This window comes from Micropterus salmoides, unplaced genomic scaffold (assembly GCF_014851395.1).
Source record: "Micropterus salmoides isolate LMB-PRFRI ecotype aquatic unplaced genomic scaffold, ASM1485139v1 Ms_hic_scaffold_19, whole genome shotgun sequence".
Taxonomy (NCBI): Eukaryota; Metazoa; Chordata; class Actinopteri; order Centrarchiformes; family Centrarchidae; genus Micropterus; species Micropterus salmoides.
Genome location: NW_024041039.1, coordinates 9,105,319 through 9,121,205, shown reverse-complemented (window position 1 = coordinate 9,121,205; position 15,887 = coordinate 9,105,319). Strand labels below are relative to the sequence as shown.

The 15,887-nt window shown below is 39.3% G+C and overlaps 3 protein-coding genes across 4 annotated transcripts in view; 2 read left to right on the top strand and 1 right to left on the bottom strand.

Moving 5' to 3' along the window:
• nin (ninein (GSK3B interacting protein)) overlaps positions 1-3,660 on the top strand; it is a 30,044-nt gene extending 26,384 nt beyond the window's left edge. Inside the window, exons 27-28 of the mRNA XM_038728703.1 lie at positions 124-237; positions 2,658-3,660. Of these exons, the coding sequence (XP_038584631.1) occupies positions 124-237; positions 2,658-2,873 (330 nt within the window). The 3' untranslated portion in view covers positions 2,874-3,660. The remainder of the gene's footprint in view (positions 1-123; positions 238-2,657) is intronic.
• Positions 3,661-4,098: 438 nt separating this feature from the next.
• sav1 (salvador family WW domain containing protein 1) lies at positions 4,099-11,841 on the top strand. 2 transcript variants are annotated; one of them, XM_038728732.1, is made up of 5 exons: positions 4,099-4,392; positions 5,464-5,949; positions 8,268-8,538; positions 8,796-8,951; positions 10,224-11,841. In XM_038728732.1, the coding sequence occupies exons 1-5, from the start codon at positions 4,299-4,301 to the stop codon at positions 10,435-10,437; spliced, it is 1,221 nt and encodes a 406-aa protein (XP_038584660.1). In that variant the 5' UTR covers positions 4,099-4,298; the 3' UTR covers positions 10,438-11,841. The 2 variants fall into 2 exon arrangements, with proteins under 2 accessions (XP_038584660.1, XP_038584661.1); XM_038728733.1 differs by lacking the exon at positions 4,099-4,392 and adding an exon at positions 5,277-5,370.
• Positions 11,241-15,661, bottom strand: atl1 (atlastin GTPase 1; the record flags this gene model as incomplete). Its single annotated transcript, XM_038728754.1, is given in 2 exon segments — positions 11,241-15,125; positions 15,647-15,661. Coding segments are annotated over 2 exon segments (129 nt in total), but the record flags the coding sequence as incomplete, so codon positions are not given.
• Between the last annotated feature and the right edge of the window lie 226 nt (positions 15,662-15,887).

The following is a 15,887-nucleotide window of genomic DNA, read 5'->3' as shown; positions in this document are numbered from 1 at the left end:
CTGTATGTTGTTTCATTTTTCTCAGTGAGATTTTTCAGCTCAAAGGGAAGAAAATAAAAATTTCATTACCATTTAATTGCATTAGCAGCGGTTTGTTGATATCGCTTACTGTCTTCTTACCAGGATGAAAGGGAGAGGAAGATGAAGAATATGGAGGAGCGTATGAGGGAAATTGAACTGTCGCTGCATAACGTCAAACTGCTGCTCAAAGAGAAGGTTGCTCAGCTGAAAGACCAGGTCAGTTTAAAAATCTCACACTCATCAGAAGAAAGTCAATGTTGTCTCCTAAGGGAAAAACGTTGTCGTCAAAAACAAATCATAAATAAGAATTTTGAATGATTTTCAAAAGTGCCAAAGAAACTGTCTTTAGAAGCGGGCAGAAAAACAGTATGCTGTTTGTTTCTCTCAGACATTGTTACAGTACTGGATTTTGGTTTTTTTCCTGCTTCAATGTTTGAGTGTTATATAAAATCAGAATATGGGCTAATTTTAAAACAAAACCACTTAAACTGTTACTGAATTCCTGCACACTGTCATCAGAGTTGATAAAAGACACAACACTTCTGCCATTGACCTTGTCAGGCATGTAGTTCAGTGTTAATTCACTCATCTTTAAACTAAAGCCACAGGTTGCAACAACCAATCAAAAAGGGAAACCAAATCCTAAAACACTCAAGCCAAATCTCCCAAGATAACTTCCACATCAACAACTGATAAATCATCCTCATGACACAAATACAATTGTCAAAATATCAAACCTAGAGAAATTATCATAATATTTAAACAGCAGAACCTGATCTAAAAGAAGACAACCTCGTAAAGGATGTCTTTATTTGTTTGTTTGTTTTTTTTTTTAAAGAGGAAAATGGCAACCAAATTAAAGATGGAGAAGAGATCATAGCATCACATGAATAAGAAATGTATCAGTAAGGTCCTTGTGAGAAAGGGTTTGTAAAGTGTAGATCTGGGCCTGTATTTATCAAGCTTCTCAGAATTGGTCATAAGAACACTAAGAATTGACTTAAGAGTAAAAACAACTCTTGGCTCAAAGCTGTGATTAAAAGGTGTTACCAAGCATCGTAGTCCTAATTTGAAGTGTAGGACTAAATCTTAAGTGTCAGTGTTGGTGCTGATTTATGACACAAACAGGATGACGATGTAGGCAAGGACCAGTCACTGAATGGATTTCCTTATCTAAGAATATTCTCAAAAAAATTCCTAAGAGGAGTTTACATTCGTACGACATTTGACAATTTTTAAGAGAATACTTTATGAACATAGGCTGCTACGTACACATTGAAAATGAAAGATAAAAAAGTTGATCTTTATATGAGTGGTATCAATTGCACCGACTACTCGGGGGGGTTGTTGGGAAGTCAATGAAACGCGTGACTGTGTGTGGAGCTGTAAGTGCCATATTTGTTTCCATGACAATTTGGCTTATTGATGGTTATGCTGGGCCAAAATCATCATAATTGCTGCATTTTTCCTTTAGCAAATAAACAAAGCGTCATCACAACCTTCAACTCACTGACAAAGATTATGCCTGCACTGTCCAACCCTGTTAAGTGCATGTTGTCAAATAATCCAAAAACATTCTTACACTCCTGAAAGATCTGCGCATGTCTGTCTCCACATTGCCATCACAACCTCCTACTGCAGCTCCTAACCACTTAACTGGTAGAGTAAGAGTGATTCTTGGCTTTAAGAAATTTGATAACTTGCTTTTATACTCAAGTTTGAAAGTAGGAGTAAATTTCATGAATTATCAGCCCTTAAGACCAAAATGGCACTTTGAGAAGCTTGATAAATACCAGCCCTGATGAGTTTCCCTTCTTTTGAGAAGTACAGCAAGGTGGCATTTTCATATGCAAATTTTATTTATTGGCATGAATGTTAAAGTTGCATTATTGCCAAAGCTAAATTACAGCCCTGCAATGGACATGTGACCTGTTCGCCTTTCGCCCGATGTCAGCTGGGATTGGCTTCAGCCCCACTCGACCCTGTACAACGGATAAGCGGTTGACGATGATGAGTAAAAGTTAAATGAAATATTATTGAATAATTACATTTTACATAAGAAAACAAAACAGATTATCACAAAATAACAAATGCACTTTACGCAGTACAACCTAATATTATATATTATTATTGAATCTGTATTTTCTCTGTGGTTGTAGCAAGCTGATACAAATAGTCCAGCCAAGAGAGCGATTTTGTTCCCTTCTCCTAATATGTAGGAAAGTTTACCTCTCTTTCCTCCAGGAGGGAAATAACTCTCAACGACTGAAATGAGGTCTACTCTCCAAATCATACTTTGATGCTCACTAATGCAAAAAATATAACTCTTAACATAAACAGTTTGATAAGCATGTACCTTAATCGGGGTTATTAAAGTATTGTGACCAAGATACTGTATGTACAGAGTGAGTGACACTGTTTCTAAATAAACGCAGAGATGTCATTGGCTTCTCTTTGCTGCAATTTCTTAGTTACATATCAGCTGACATACAGTATGTGTCACTACAAGATAATAGCCTACTAGCTGACAATATTGGCCTGCCAGTTTTTCATTTGGGCTCTAGTACCCTACTTCAAATTAGATTAATTATGGAATTATCAAGGCCTTTATCGTCCACTTTCTCTCACTTTTCTAGGTGCACAAGAATGGTAAAGCAGATGTGTTGATCAAAGACCTGTGTGTGGAGAATGCTCAGCTGCTGGAAGCTCTGGAGATAACTGAGCAGCGGCAGAAAATCGCAGAGAAGAAGAACTACCTACTAGAGGAGAAGATCTCTAGCCTTAACAAGATAGTGCGTGACCTGAACCCCTCGCCCCTTCCCTCGCTGCCATACCACTATAAATGCTCATAATGTATCACATAACAACCAAGGTCAACCATAAACTACACAGTTTTTTTTTACAGAAGTATTTTACTTGTCTTGTTGAAATATTTTCAACACATGCTACCAAGTGCACAAAAAAGGCCTTTTTCCATTGCATGTCCACTGACATGTTTTTATCTTGTTTAAGCCTAATTTTACTGTTAAATATGCAGTATTTTCATTTAATTTTTTTGATATGTGCAGTAATAATCTTGTGTTGTGTTGGACCTAATGAAGAACCAAAAGTAAGGTCAGACTGTGAAAGAAAATGCGCTATTTTACAGTAATTTATATATTTTTTAAAATGTCAAAGCAATAGTTGTTGCTATTGAATGAATTAGTAAATATTTAACCATGACACTATATTTCTCTTCCAAAAGAGAAAAGCAATACTGAAGTGCACTTTTTATATAAGTGTTATTTTGTCTGTTGTCAAACAGATTAATTGTGTTCATCTGTATGTTATTTTCTTCTCAAGCCTTTAAACAAACATGTCAGTAGTAAAATCATGTAAACAGAAAAGTCATATAATCTGGTGAACTTTTCATGCAACACTGCTTGAAGTTACATTCACTTTAAATTAGTGTCAACAGGCAATGCTTGCTATTTAAATACATCTGGTTAAAATCCTATAAACTGTTGCAATATGTAAAGTTTTTTTATAATGTAAAACTGCCATTATGTTTTTAAATGAAGGACCTTTTGTAATTGCTGCAGCATAAGCACTAATGTTGAAAACAGGGTAAAGTTTTAATAAAGGTATAAATAAAATACATGGATTGTTTTGATTTCTTACTGGATTAATTTGTCTCATCTTGTTGGTTTGTAGAGGATGTAATCATGGCTCTGCAGGTTAATGAGTTTATACATTGTAATGGACTAAGTATATTATACACAAGTACTATACTTGAGTGCAATTTGAAGGTACTTGCAGTATTTTATCTCACTTATCCAGCAGTTCTAGCTAATTACAGACCATTTTACAAATACTGCATACAGCATTAACATTTTTTTGCTACTTTAAGTGCAAAGGTTGGATCTCCTGTCAAAACACATGAACTCATTTGTCACTTCTTCTGTTAACTGTGTGTCATGTCGATGAATGGGCTGTGTAGCTCGGGTGTCAACATTGTTTGTGTATCCGCTTGCAGAGGGTGCGTTACCAGATGGGCAGGGCTGTACAGTAACCATTCCCAGTGAGGACCCGCGGTGGGAGTGTAGCGCAGCTCAGACCGGACTGGACCTCTGGAGGAGAAGACTCTTCCAGTAGCTAAAGTTAGCTGGCTAACTTGCTGCTAGCTAATCTAAAGCTTAAAATGTTTACTTTCCGCGCTTCGCATGTTGGTCGCAGAGTCGAGGGATTGTATCATGACATAACAGCGACGTGTTGTTGATGTTTCCGAGCTTTGAGTTATGCTCTCACGAAAGAAAAGTAAAAACGAAGCGTCGAAACCAGCCGAGGTACACGGGAAATATGTGAAGAAGGAAACGTCGCCGCTCCTGAGAAGTAAGCGCAACAAGTTAGCCAGCTAGCTGAAGTTAGCATATGTTAGCCTGCTAGCGTAAGTTCACTTTATTGGCAGAAAGATGCAAGCTAACAAGAGCAGACGGGTTAAAGTAAACGTGTGGAAACATAACTATATATTGTTGTGGCTCATAAGCTTGTAACAAACTATTTAATCGTGTCATTGTACACCGTAACAGTTGCTAACCTGTTAGTTTCTGTGCTAGCTAGCTAAAAGTTCATCATCTTGCTAACTTAGGTTCTTGTCAGCTGCAGGGCTGAAGGAAAGTTGAGAGTAACGGTAACTACTCAGATTTGTAGCAAGTTTACAAAACCACACAATGAAATAAGTATTTTAATTACCTTTTATTTGTAGCTATATTTAGTGGAATGGTTTACTGAAAAGTCAGATTTGTTGATAGTTCGCTTTCATTTATCCATTGGTGGAAATTTAATGTGTTGTAATCTGTTTTATGACTTCTTAAATAACGTTAGACTGTTAGTAAGAGAAAATGTCTCGTCTCCTTGTCTGTGCCTTTTGACTGGCATGTAATTTGCGTTTTAATGTTAGTGGTTTACTGAATACTATTACTTAGTACCTATTAGCAGTGGTGGAAGAAATATAACCATACTAAAAGTAGCAATACTACCCTGTAAAATACATTTGCAAGTAAAGGTCCTGCATTTATTATTACATAGGTGACTAAAGTATGAAAGTATTATCGGAAAAATGAACTTATCAAATAAAAGTACTCATTATGAGGACAGAATTGCCATTGTCAGTGTAATAATATATTATTATGTTATTATTAGTGATCCATTAAAGTGAAAGTTGAATTTTTGAATTGTCGTTGAATCGAGAATTATGACTGTACCTAAGGTTCAATGAAATCCAGATGACTGATAAATATTACCATCTCTGGTGGTTGGGAAGAATGAAATAGAAACTCAAGTAAAATACAAGTACCTCCAAACTGTAGAGTAAGTGTACTTCCTCCACTGCCTAATGGTACTACCACAGTGTTTTGTTGACTGATTTTGACAGTTGTACTTGCCGTGTTTACCTGCTTGCAGATCTAATGCCCTCGTTCATCCGTCATGGACCAACTATTCCTAGACGCACAGAGGTCCCTCTGCCAGACATGGGGCCCTCTGCCTACCCTGTGGCACCCAGCCGGGAGCCTGTGGTGTCCCGCAACAAGAGTTTTCTCCGTACCCCTGTGCAGAGACCTCCTCATGAGGTGGCCCGCAGAGAGAGCCACCGCATGTCAGCACCTCCATACCTGCCTCGCAGCCTGGGAGACCTGCCCCACGAGTACGGTGGCTCCTCACAGTCCTTCCTCACAGACGTGAGCCCTATGTCTGAGAATGGAGATGCTGCCCGGTATTATTACCCCTCTGAACCTTATTATGACAACCAGCAGCACCATCAGCAGCACCAGCCCAGGAGGGTCCCAGAACGCTTTCCTGAGGACTATAGATACTATGAGCACAATGAACACAACTTCCAAAGACTTCCACGACAACACACTCCACCAGCTCCAAGCAGACCCCCTTCAGGTAAACATGAACTCTGTGTTTTGCAACTCACTTTTTACAGTATTTGTTTAGATGTTTCTTCTCTAGAGGAAGGTAAACAAAGCGCAGTGCTAAGAAATTGTAAGAAAGAAAGAGTTCCAAATGTGACAAAGATTAGAAATTGCATTCTTCAACGGCACACATGCTTTTGGAAAGTACATGGCAGGCAGTCATAGTTTCTGTAGGAACAAAAACTGGCCTTTTTTATGGCTTTTTGTCTGCAAAGTCAGAGGTATGATTGTGGAACAGTCGTCCTTGAGGATGAGTGAAATCACACCAGCAAATCTATAACTTTTAAGATTAGTCTTTTAGAAGTTTGAGAAAACATTGCTAACTTGGGCTCCCAAGAAAATGTTGCCGTCGAAGCAAAGTGGCTGTACTCATCATGATTGCTATTTTGAAAAGGCAAGTATTATAAATGGGTTTTGGACCATACGTAGGCCATTCTGAAAGGAATGTAAAACCTGGGTTGTCACTGAACAGCTCAACAGAGCAATTTTACTGAGGAATTCAATATTTTTATCTTCCTGCTCCACATTGTAAACGTTGAAGTGTGTAATTTCCATGAGATTAAATGTTTAGGGGGTCGCAGGAATTTTTCAACCCTCTCCAACAATAGAAAACCTTTTATTTTGTGGCTGACTTGTAAAAGTCATGTATATGGTTTGGTGTTATGTCGGGCCCGCCTATTACATATCATGGAGCCTTGTTTGTAGTGAAGTTAAACAAGCATTAGGGGCTCTGCATTTTTCACCTCTCTTTGCTGAATCTTTCTGCCCTCAAACTAGCAATTTGCAGACCGCCCCCCCCAATCAAATGTCTCAGCCTCAGACTGCTCACAACTATGAATCATCTATGTAGGTACTGGTCTCTGTATAGTGACATTGCACACGCAAGGTAAATGCACTGTGTGGTAAGAAGAGATGTTTTGGAGTAGTCATCTACCTGCAATCAGCTGACAGACTCACAGCATTGTAAGCATTTCATTTTCACAATAAACGGTATAAAGGACTTAAGATGCAGTTGGAAATTTATGGCTTCTTAAGTTCATTTTACAATTGAAAAATCTGGAAAATTTATATGTGTTTATTTTGAAAAGAAATAGGTAAACATTGGCTAATCATTTAAACTGTATTATACAAACACAATTTGCAGCACAAACACTATGTAGTTTAACCATTTGTTGTTCTGTTTTGTTGTTCACACATGAGCAGCTCATTTGCATTGTATCCCCATTTTCCTTTTACTGTGCTCATTACTTAAGTACCCCGGTTTCCTGAAACTGCAGGGGAAAGCATTTTTCCTGCAAAAAATGTCAGTCTAACATTTAGATTCAGGAAACATAAAATCCACAAAAGAAAATTGTACATTGATCTGTTTTTGGTGGTGGTGGTGGTGATTTAATTTCTCTAGTACAACTACTGCATCACCAGTTGTAAATATAGTAGTTCACTCTTGACTATCCAGTGAAATTCTTGTGATGCATTGGGCTTTAGGTCTGCAGTGAGTATGGCTCTCTGCCATTTTTTTTCTGAGGAAAAGGGCAGAGATGATGATGATGATGAGGTGGTGGAGGAGGAGGAGTGCATTTCTGCGGAGAACTCGCACATTCCACCCCTTCACTCAGCAGCTGGCAAAGAGCTCCAGCTCTGTTGCTGTCACTCTTGTGCAGAATTTATCAGATTGTAGCCGCCATTTTGCAGAGATACTTCATTACCCACACATTCTCCAGTGTTTCCAACCTTTCCTGTGTCCCTCTAGGCTCGTTGGTTTTAAGTCTTGATAGTTCTCACTCAGTATAAGTCATCCGCACAGCTGTTGTGCTCAACATTCCTCGCAGACAGTATTTGCCAATAAAAATACAGGATGTGTTGAATAAACCCACTCTGCTGTCTGCTCTTAAACAGTGTTTGGGAGTTCAGTGGTTTGTTCTGTTCCGGTGAAAGCTCCTGTGTGTATGTCTGGCCACGCAGAGATCTTCCTGTCCAAACGTAACAACACTCCAATTTCCTACCATTCACCAAATGGTGTCATTCAGAATTAGATGCTCCGTCACCAATGTTGCGGAGTCAAAGGGATTAAACGTCTGTCATGCTTAAAGAAGTGATTGCATTCCTCCCTTATTCCACTCTATGTTCAGTTGCCACAGAATGACCTTTTTTAAAAGCTGGACATCCCTCTCCTTTAAATGACATTTTCCCACACATGTTGTTGCCCAAAATGTTTTTTATTTCCCAGAGGCGCTGTTTGCTGACATCTCTCCCTCTAGGTTTCTAAAAAGAAGTGTTTGTTTTCCTCAGGCATAGGTCGAATACAGGCCAAGTCCCTTGGGAACCTCTCCAGTCTAACGGGAGAGGACCTCCCCCTTCCTGCCGGCTGGACCGTTGACTGGACCATCCGTGGCAGGAAGTACTACATTGACCACAACACTAACACTACACACTGGAGCCACCCTCTGGAGAGGGAAGGGCTCCCTCCAGGCTGGGAAAAGGTGGAGTCTGCCGAGTTTGGGGTCTACTATGTGGATCACATCAACAAGAGGGCACAGTATCGCCACCCTTGTGCTCCAAGGTATGACCTCAGTGTTAAAAGCGCAAGATTTTGTGTTCTTAAAGCTGCATTTTTTCCCCATCCACTTTTTTGTATGTCTTTTGATCCCATGCTACCAATTCCTGGAACAATGAACTCACTCAAACATTTCCAAGGTTTTATATGTTTTTTCCTCATAAACTGTTTGGCCTGGTTTATCAGCACAGTTTTTTGAGTTGTCCAAGTTGGTTTCTCAGAGATGAAAAAGGTGTAAATACTAAATAACCTGTCTGTTCCAGTGTGCCTCGCTATGATCAGCCACCACCACTGCCACCCCCTGTGACCTATCAGCCACGTCCTGCAGAGAGGAACCAGCCGGTGCTGGTGCCAGCTAACCCGTACCACACAGCTGAGATCCCAGACTGGCTGCAGGTGTACGCCCGTGCCCCTCTCAAGTGAGTACTACTACGGCAGCAACTTATAGTTATTTTCATGATCGATTAGTCTGCAAATTATTTTCTTGATTAATCGCTCGGTCTATAAAATGGTGGAAAATGCCCATTCCATTGGGATGTCATCGAATTGCTTGTTTTGTCTGACCAACTGTCCAAAAACAAATGAAAAAAATCTGTTTACGTGCACAAAATAGGAAAACCAGCAAATCTTAACAAACTAGAAACTGGACCTATGAAATATTTGGCAAATAAAATTTACTTCAGAATAATTGCAGATTCATTTTCTATTGATCTACTAAATGTTTTAGCTCTAAGTATTATGCATACAGTACATCATTGACATTTGACAACACTTAGCTGCAGATGACATAAATTGAATGAGATGTATCTAATTAACAAAGAATTCTAGACCTATTTTGTAAACAATTTTATTGTTGAAAACATCAAGATGCGGTCTTCTCCTCCTCCTATTTATTGGAATCCTTCTATCTTTTCCACCCAATACTGATGAGCATTATCGCCCTCCTGAAGTCAGTTGAAATGTGTTTAAGGCTTGTGGCATGTATTATCATCACAATACAGCTGGACCAATAATTATCCAATATTAGCTTATGGCAGACATATTGGTGTTGGTTTTTGTCATCAGATCACTTAACAAGAAATTGCAGAGATGCCAAATTAGCTTTCAGGAAATTTAGAAACAGCATTACCATTAAGCCTCAAATATACTCGGGAGCGGACGCGGACAGCTGCGGACGCAGACTACTTCTGTTTATAGACCTTTCTGCAGTCACCTTGACGGACACATTCCACACATGCGCAGCAGATTGGTTGGTCCCCTGGTAGCGCTAGTCGCCGTGCAGACCTTGCGCGGACAGGTCCACGCAGTAACAAAAATCGGGAGGCACGTGGACATCCGCACAGACCGCGGAAAGTATAATCCTTGCCTTCCATTGTCTGTCCACCAGTGACATTGACAATCTAATTTTTAACAAAAAAATATTGTATGTATCACAGAGGGGAAAACTAATCTAAGGGATCCACATCAAGACTGTTTGTTTAAGTTTAAAATATTACTATAAGCAGATACATCTTTATCTTTTTATACTCTCAAATATCAGGAGCAAATGTCAGTAATGGTCAGTTTATAGTTGGTAGAATGAGAAGTACAAATACTACGGGTCCCTGTATTATTTCGTCAAATCAGCGCCTTAGTCTACCAACACTTAACAAAGTACCTATTTAAAGTACTATAAATATCTTTCACTTCAGGTATGACCACATCTTGAAGTGGGAGTTGTTCCAGCTGGCAGACTTGGACACGTATCAGGGCATGCTGAAGCTGCTCTTCATGAAGGAGCTGGAACACATCGTCAAATCGTATGAGGCATACCGGCAGGCGCTGCTGTCAGAGGTGGAGGCTCGCAAACAGCGGCAGCAGTGGTACGCCCAGCAGACCAACAAGAACTTCATAGGGAACATGTGATGTGTATGTGCAGCAGGGGCGTCTCGCTGCCACACCTCTCTGAGGTTTCCACAGTTTGGGAGCGGTCAGGGTTTCCTTTGAAGTCATGATTGACTCTTAATTGCCTCTTTACCAAACACATCTGTGCCTTCGCTTGATCCAAATATATCAGCCAGGAAGTCAAGACCCATTGGTGGGGCCCCCTCCTGCCCCCCCCGTGTGACACTCAATTTATGAATGACCATGTGACTGGGAAAACACTCCAATAAAGAAAAATAACTTATAATGTGCTACATCTGGGGAGACTGCTTGTGGTGCCATTTACAGCCACTGCCCTGAGAACTGAATTGCTGTATGGAATTATGTTTTTAAGACTGAGAAGAACAAAGTCTGGAAAAACCACAGATATTTGTTCAAAAATATCCACAGATTGTGCCTTTTTTAATAAATTGAAACAGCATTTTTCCAATGCTTATGTTTTGTATACTACAGCTGCTTCGTCATTTTTTCCTGCGGGAGAATATGACAGGCAGCTTTTTCTAACTTGTTTCAGTTTGAAATACTTCATGACAAATTTTTTCCTTTACTCTGTTACCCTCATAAATTGAAACCACACTCTTGCATTAAACAGAAAAGTGTGCGTTTTTCTTTTTTTATGACCTATGCTTTATAAGACAATCCACCAAAACTCACAGATATTTAAGTTTTGATATGAAACACATTTTTATTTAAAGACCTTTGTTGGATGAAGCATCACATTTGATGCAGTGGTTTGAGCATCTCTTGGCTCTTGGCATTACTGTAAGTCAGGAATATTCTTATTCTGTGTGTGTGTGTGTGTGTGTGTATAATGAAACATGAATAAGCTACTAGAACTTTATAAAACAGTTCAGAAGACACATTAATTTGCCAAACAAGTGCAATTTAACTTCTTGTTTCATTCTTTTTGGATATTCCATGCCTTGGTATTGACTCATTTTTATGGACTTAATCGTCTCTTCTGTGGAAGAAGTGCAGGTTCTTGGAAGCGTATTCTATTGATAACTAATCAATCAGCCCTTAAGATACTCAGAAATGTTTTTATGCTGGAGATTCTGTCTAGTAGAGACTGGTGCTAGCTTCCAATCAATGTAGTCACTATGGTGAAGAAACAAACAAATGACACTTAATGAAAACTATTTTCACAGTATAATTAAGAAAGTATTAAATGGGACCTGTGTATGTCCAACATTTCTGAATGTCCTAGAAGGGTGTCTGATTAGGTAACAGTGGAACCTCTCTAAAGAACCTCTCTTCAGTGACTCCTTCACTATGCAAGGTCTCGATCACATCTTTTCAGAACAGTGTCATCACTTTGTACATATCTGATTTTGTGGATTGCAAATACCAAGACATAAGCAATAAAGTCTGCAGTGACGAAAAAGACACTATACAGTGGTTGCCTCTTGCTGTCCGTACACTTTCGCATGGATCCTTAAACAGAGATAATTTTGAGATGCAAAATAATTAAAGCGTGTATATATATATATCGATGTATTTATAATAACAAATTGAAAAGGGGGTGCTTGTAGGACATGCACAGAATTATCCCCTGAATCTGCAGCTGAGGACTGTCATCCCCTGTTTGGGGTCCTGGAAGGTCCCCTAGAAAAGCTCAGGGAGGAAGCTGTGTGCTGCACAACCAGACATTAGTCTTTGTCTCTGAATGCTTTTCTGTTGTGAAACTGAAAAATATATATTGCATTTTACTGAGAGTAGTTTTTATTATCTAAACTACCCTCATTGTTATAAAGAGGGAAGTCAATATATTAGAAACTCCTCTGTGAAATACAATACAGTTCAACAGCAACACAAACTACAGCCATTGTATGATCATACAATGGAATCAACATGTCTCTAAAACGGTTTCAACAAAATCTGACCATTATAACCTTGATGAAGGGAGGATTTATTGCAGGACTACTGTATAAGACTGCTTTCGTTTTAGATGCGTGTACCTAATAAACTGGCAATACAGTGTACATACTACAGATACTTCTGTATATCTCACCATATCAGGCTTAAAGCCCCCCTCCACTAAAAAATGTGTTTGCTTATTGTTGTTTTACTTTGACATTTGAGCTTCAGAGTGCAGAATGATGTTCGTGCAGAGTTTGACACAAGATGACTGTTTTCACATTCATTTGCTGAAGGGGGGAAATGTTTCTCTCTTCTCACCTTAAATCTTGAGTTTAAGACATTTAGGTACAAGATGATTCTGTAACATTACAACTACTTTGGAAGCCAATCACAGTCCAGTATAATGTGAAAACCTGAAGCCTCCAGGTCACAAACACTGAGAATGGGACTTTTCAGTAAGGTAGAACAAATCCTGTCTCTGCTGCTGCAGTTAAACTTTTGAAAAGAAAAATATTTTCAAATTCATCATTCCTGGATTTTTCAATGAGGGAGACGGAGTAGATGTAATTTTAAGAATTTTCACCAGGTTCATTTCACTTTTATATATAAACCTATCGGGCACAAATTATTATTCAAACCAAAGTATTTTTATGTCTTAGAACAAAACTGGAGGGAATTTTTAAAGACATTGCTCAAGTCTAGTTTCCATTAATTTGGTCCAACTTTATTATTTATTATTTCCTCGTGACTGAAAGTTTGCATTGCGTGTGCGGAAACTTAGCAGTGTTGACTTGGAAGAGGTTGATTCAGTTGGCCTTTCAGCACACAGAGGCTCCCACGATATCCGGAGTTGATTAAAAATTGTCGATGGGGGCGGCTTTAGGAATGAGTTGTTAAATCCAAGAATAATGTTTTGACACATATTCCTGTTCTGTTCTTGACAAATAAAAGCTTCCAAATGTTACTTAATTTGGAGTGTAAACACAACACAATGTAAACAATACTTTTCTGACTTATGAATGGACACTTCAACACAGCCATGAAGAAATGGGATTTTAAAACCTCACGAATCTTAAACTTTAGACGGTTCTTTGTGTGAAAGCCTCATTGATGTTGATTACACATTGTGGAAGACTCAAGAAACCACTCTGCTGCAGTGCCTTTAAATTTTCAACCCTTGAGGTCAAACCTCAGCATAAACTTGCTAAATGTGCATGACAGTGTTCCTGTGCTGTTGGTGGCCAGATATACATGGAGGGGAAAAAGCATTTCAACGCTGCAGCTGTAAGTGATGCAGACATTTCACAATGAGCTCTATGATTCTGGGTTATTCAGTGAGCTTAGAACAATAACCACAGTTATACAAAAGTACAGTAACAGTCTACTAAGCCAACGTACTCAAACACCAAAAAGTGCTGTCACCAATACAAGCCTTTTGTTTACAAATGCAAGCTGTTTTTCAAACACAAAAAAGTCAGGGGCCTGGCTTCTTTCACCATGCAACAGTTGTTTTTTTTCACAGATGATTCAACCTAAGTGTGTGAAGATAATGAAAGAGATGTGGAATGAGGATCCTTTTCCAAAGCAGGCCTGTCAGCCCCCGCCTAATAACATCTAGCTTTGATTCCTCAGTGGCCACAGAATAGCTACATTCCTCGGATTTGCTCGAACGTTCAGAGAGAAACACAACAATGGTTTCACCCACAACCTCTACACCACAATGGAAGGCAAACACGCTCTTTCCCCTCAACCTCAAAGACCAAACACGCATACAGAGGGTCGCTGCGACGCTGCGTAAATACAACACTGCGAGTCGACTACAGTGTGAGAGATAATGTCAGCTTTGTTGTGTAAACTTTGAACTGTGTACTCTTGTTTTTGTCCTTCCGCCCTGTGCTGATATTTGAAAGGAAATGTCAGCACAAAGCAACTCCCTGATCTAGACCTCTGTCAAAAGTAACACCAACCTCCAAAACAAAACTGTATACAACTCATAAATGTACCAATGAGCGTCTGCATGTAGCCAGGCTGCATTAGATGTGAAACCATTTTTACATGTTATGGCACAACACTACTTTGTCACAACAATTTAAACTATTTTTTTATAAAGTATACCTGGTTTAAGAGCTTAAAGATGACAGACATTAACCATTTACCATGCTGATGATGCTTGTAACGCTTCATTACTTAACATACAGTACATATTTTGGCTTTCAAACATCGCAGATCATAGATATTGTTTCTTATAAACAGCACTAAACTTCAAAGAACAGAACAATCGTCACGAATGGGGATTTCACAGATTTTGGCTATACTTTGAAAATCGCCGTCAGCAAATGGAAATGGAATGGAAAAACCCGTCTGATATGAAATCAACAGCTGACTGGAGGTTGGATATGCCGAGGTCTCCTCTGGCAGAGTGACTACAGTATCTGTACAGGTGTTATTTTTTCACACACAAAGAGTGAGAGACAATGATAAATGGCATCCATCGTTTGAAAGCAGGCACCCGCTGTCAAGATGCTCTGACGTTGCCTATACATGAACATTATACAGTCCGTTATTAGGGTTTAAATTAGTGGATGAACTGGTGGGCAGCACCAGCCAATACTGGAATAAAAGAGTGCCTGATGGGTGAGGATGTTCCTCCTCCCTCCTCCTGTCCATCACCAGAAAGTCCCTGCTGTCTAATCTGATCAGTCCCTCTTCTTTTCCTGCTCCTCGACAACCTCGTCCACCTGAGGCCCAGGGAAGGCGTGGTGGTACAGGTGCCTGTGATTGGCCGCTACATTATACAGCTTGTAGAGAGCCTGTGGAGCAGAGGTGAGAGAGGTGGTTACAGGCAGAGAACTGAACTTCTTAAGATGATCGCTGATCACAGTTGAGCAATTTTGGGGGCAATGTGCACGGGTAATGAAAGTAGTCAACAAAGTGTCTAATAAAAGTACAAAAACCTCCAAATGTGAGAATCTAAGTGAATAATGAAACAAAGGTTAATATAATGTATTGCTCCATTTAGATGTTTTCATGCTATCTAGTGTTGAACACTAAAAAGTGGAAAAGAAAGACACTGTCTGTTAGAGAGCTCAAACTAATCTGGAAAGAAAAAAAGAACAGCCTAAAATCTGAGATCACCTATCACCTTCTGCTGTCCAGGCCTTTCTGCTGAGGAAAAACAGTGAACAGCAGGCTGAGTTTCAGCATCGCGGGGAGGTACGTGACTGTGTCATTATCAGTAAATCATCCATTTTCCTATTATTATGAAAGTCCCAAAATATTCTCTTACTATCACAGCCTTTGTAACTATTCCCACTCGTATTGCTTCACTTACCTCATTTGTGCTCCCCTGCAGAGCCATTAAAAAGAAAAAGAAAATATAGTGTGAGCACATACATGCATATATATAAATAAAGCATCTTCAATACCAGTTCATTATTGCTGTAACACTGATTTAAAGAAGATTGCTGCCCTCTAGTGGTTAAAAGAGACTGTATCACCTAGATGTGTGCTTGAGTGTACAGTATTTGTCTTTACTGTCCATATTGCACCCTAGTTGATTTTTTGTTGATTAA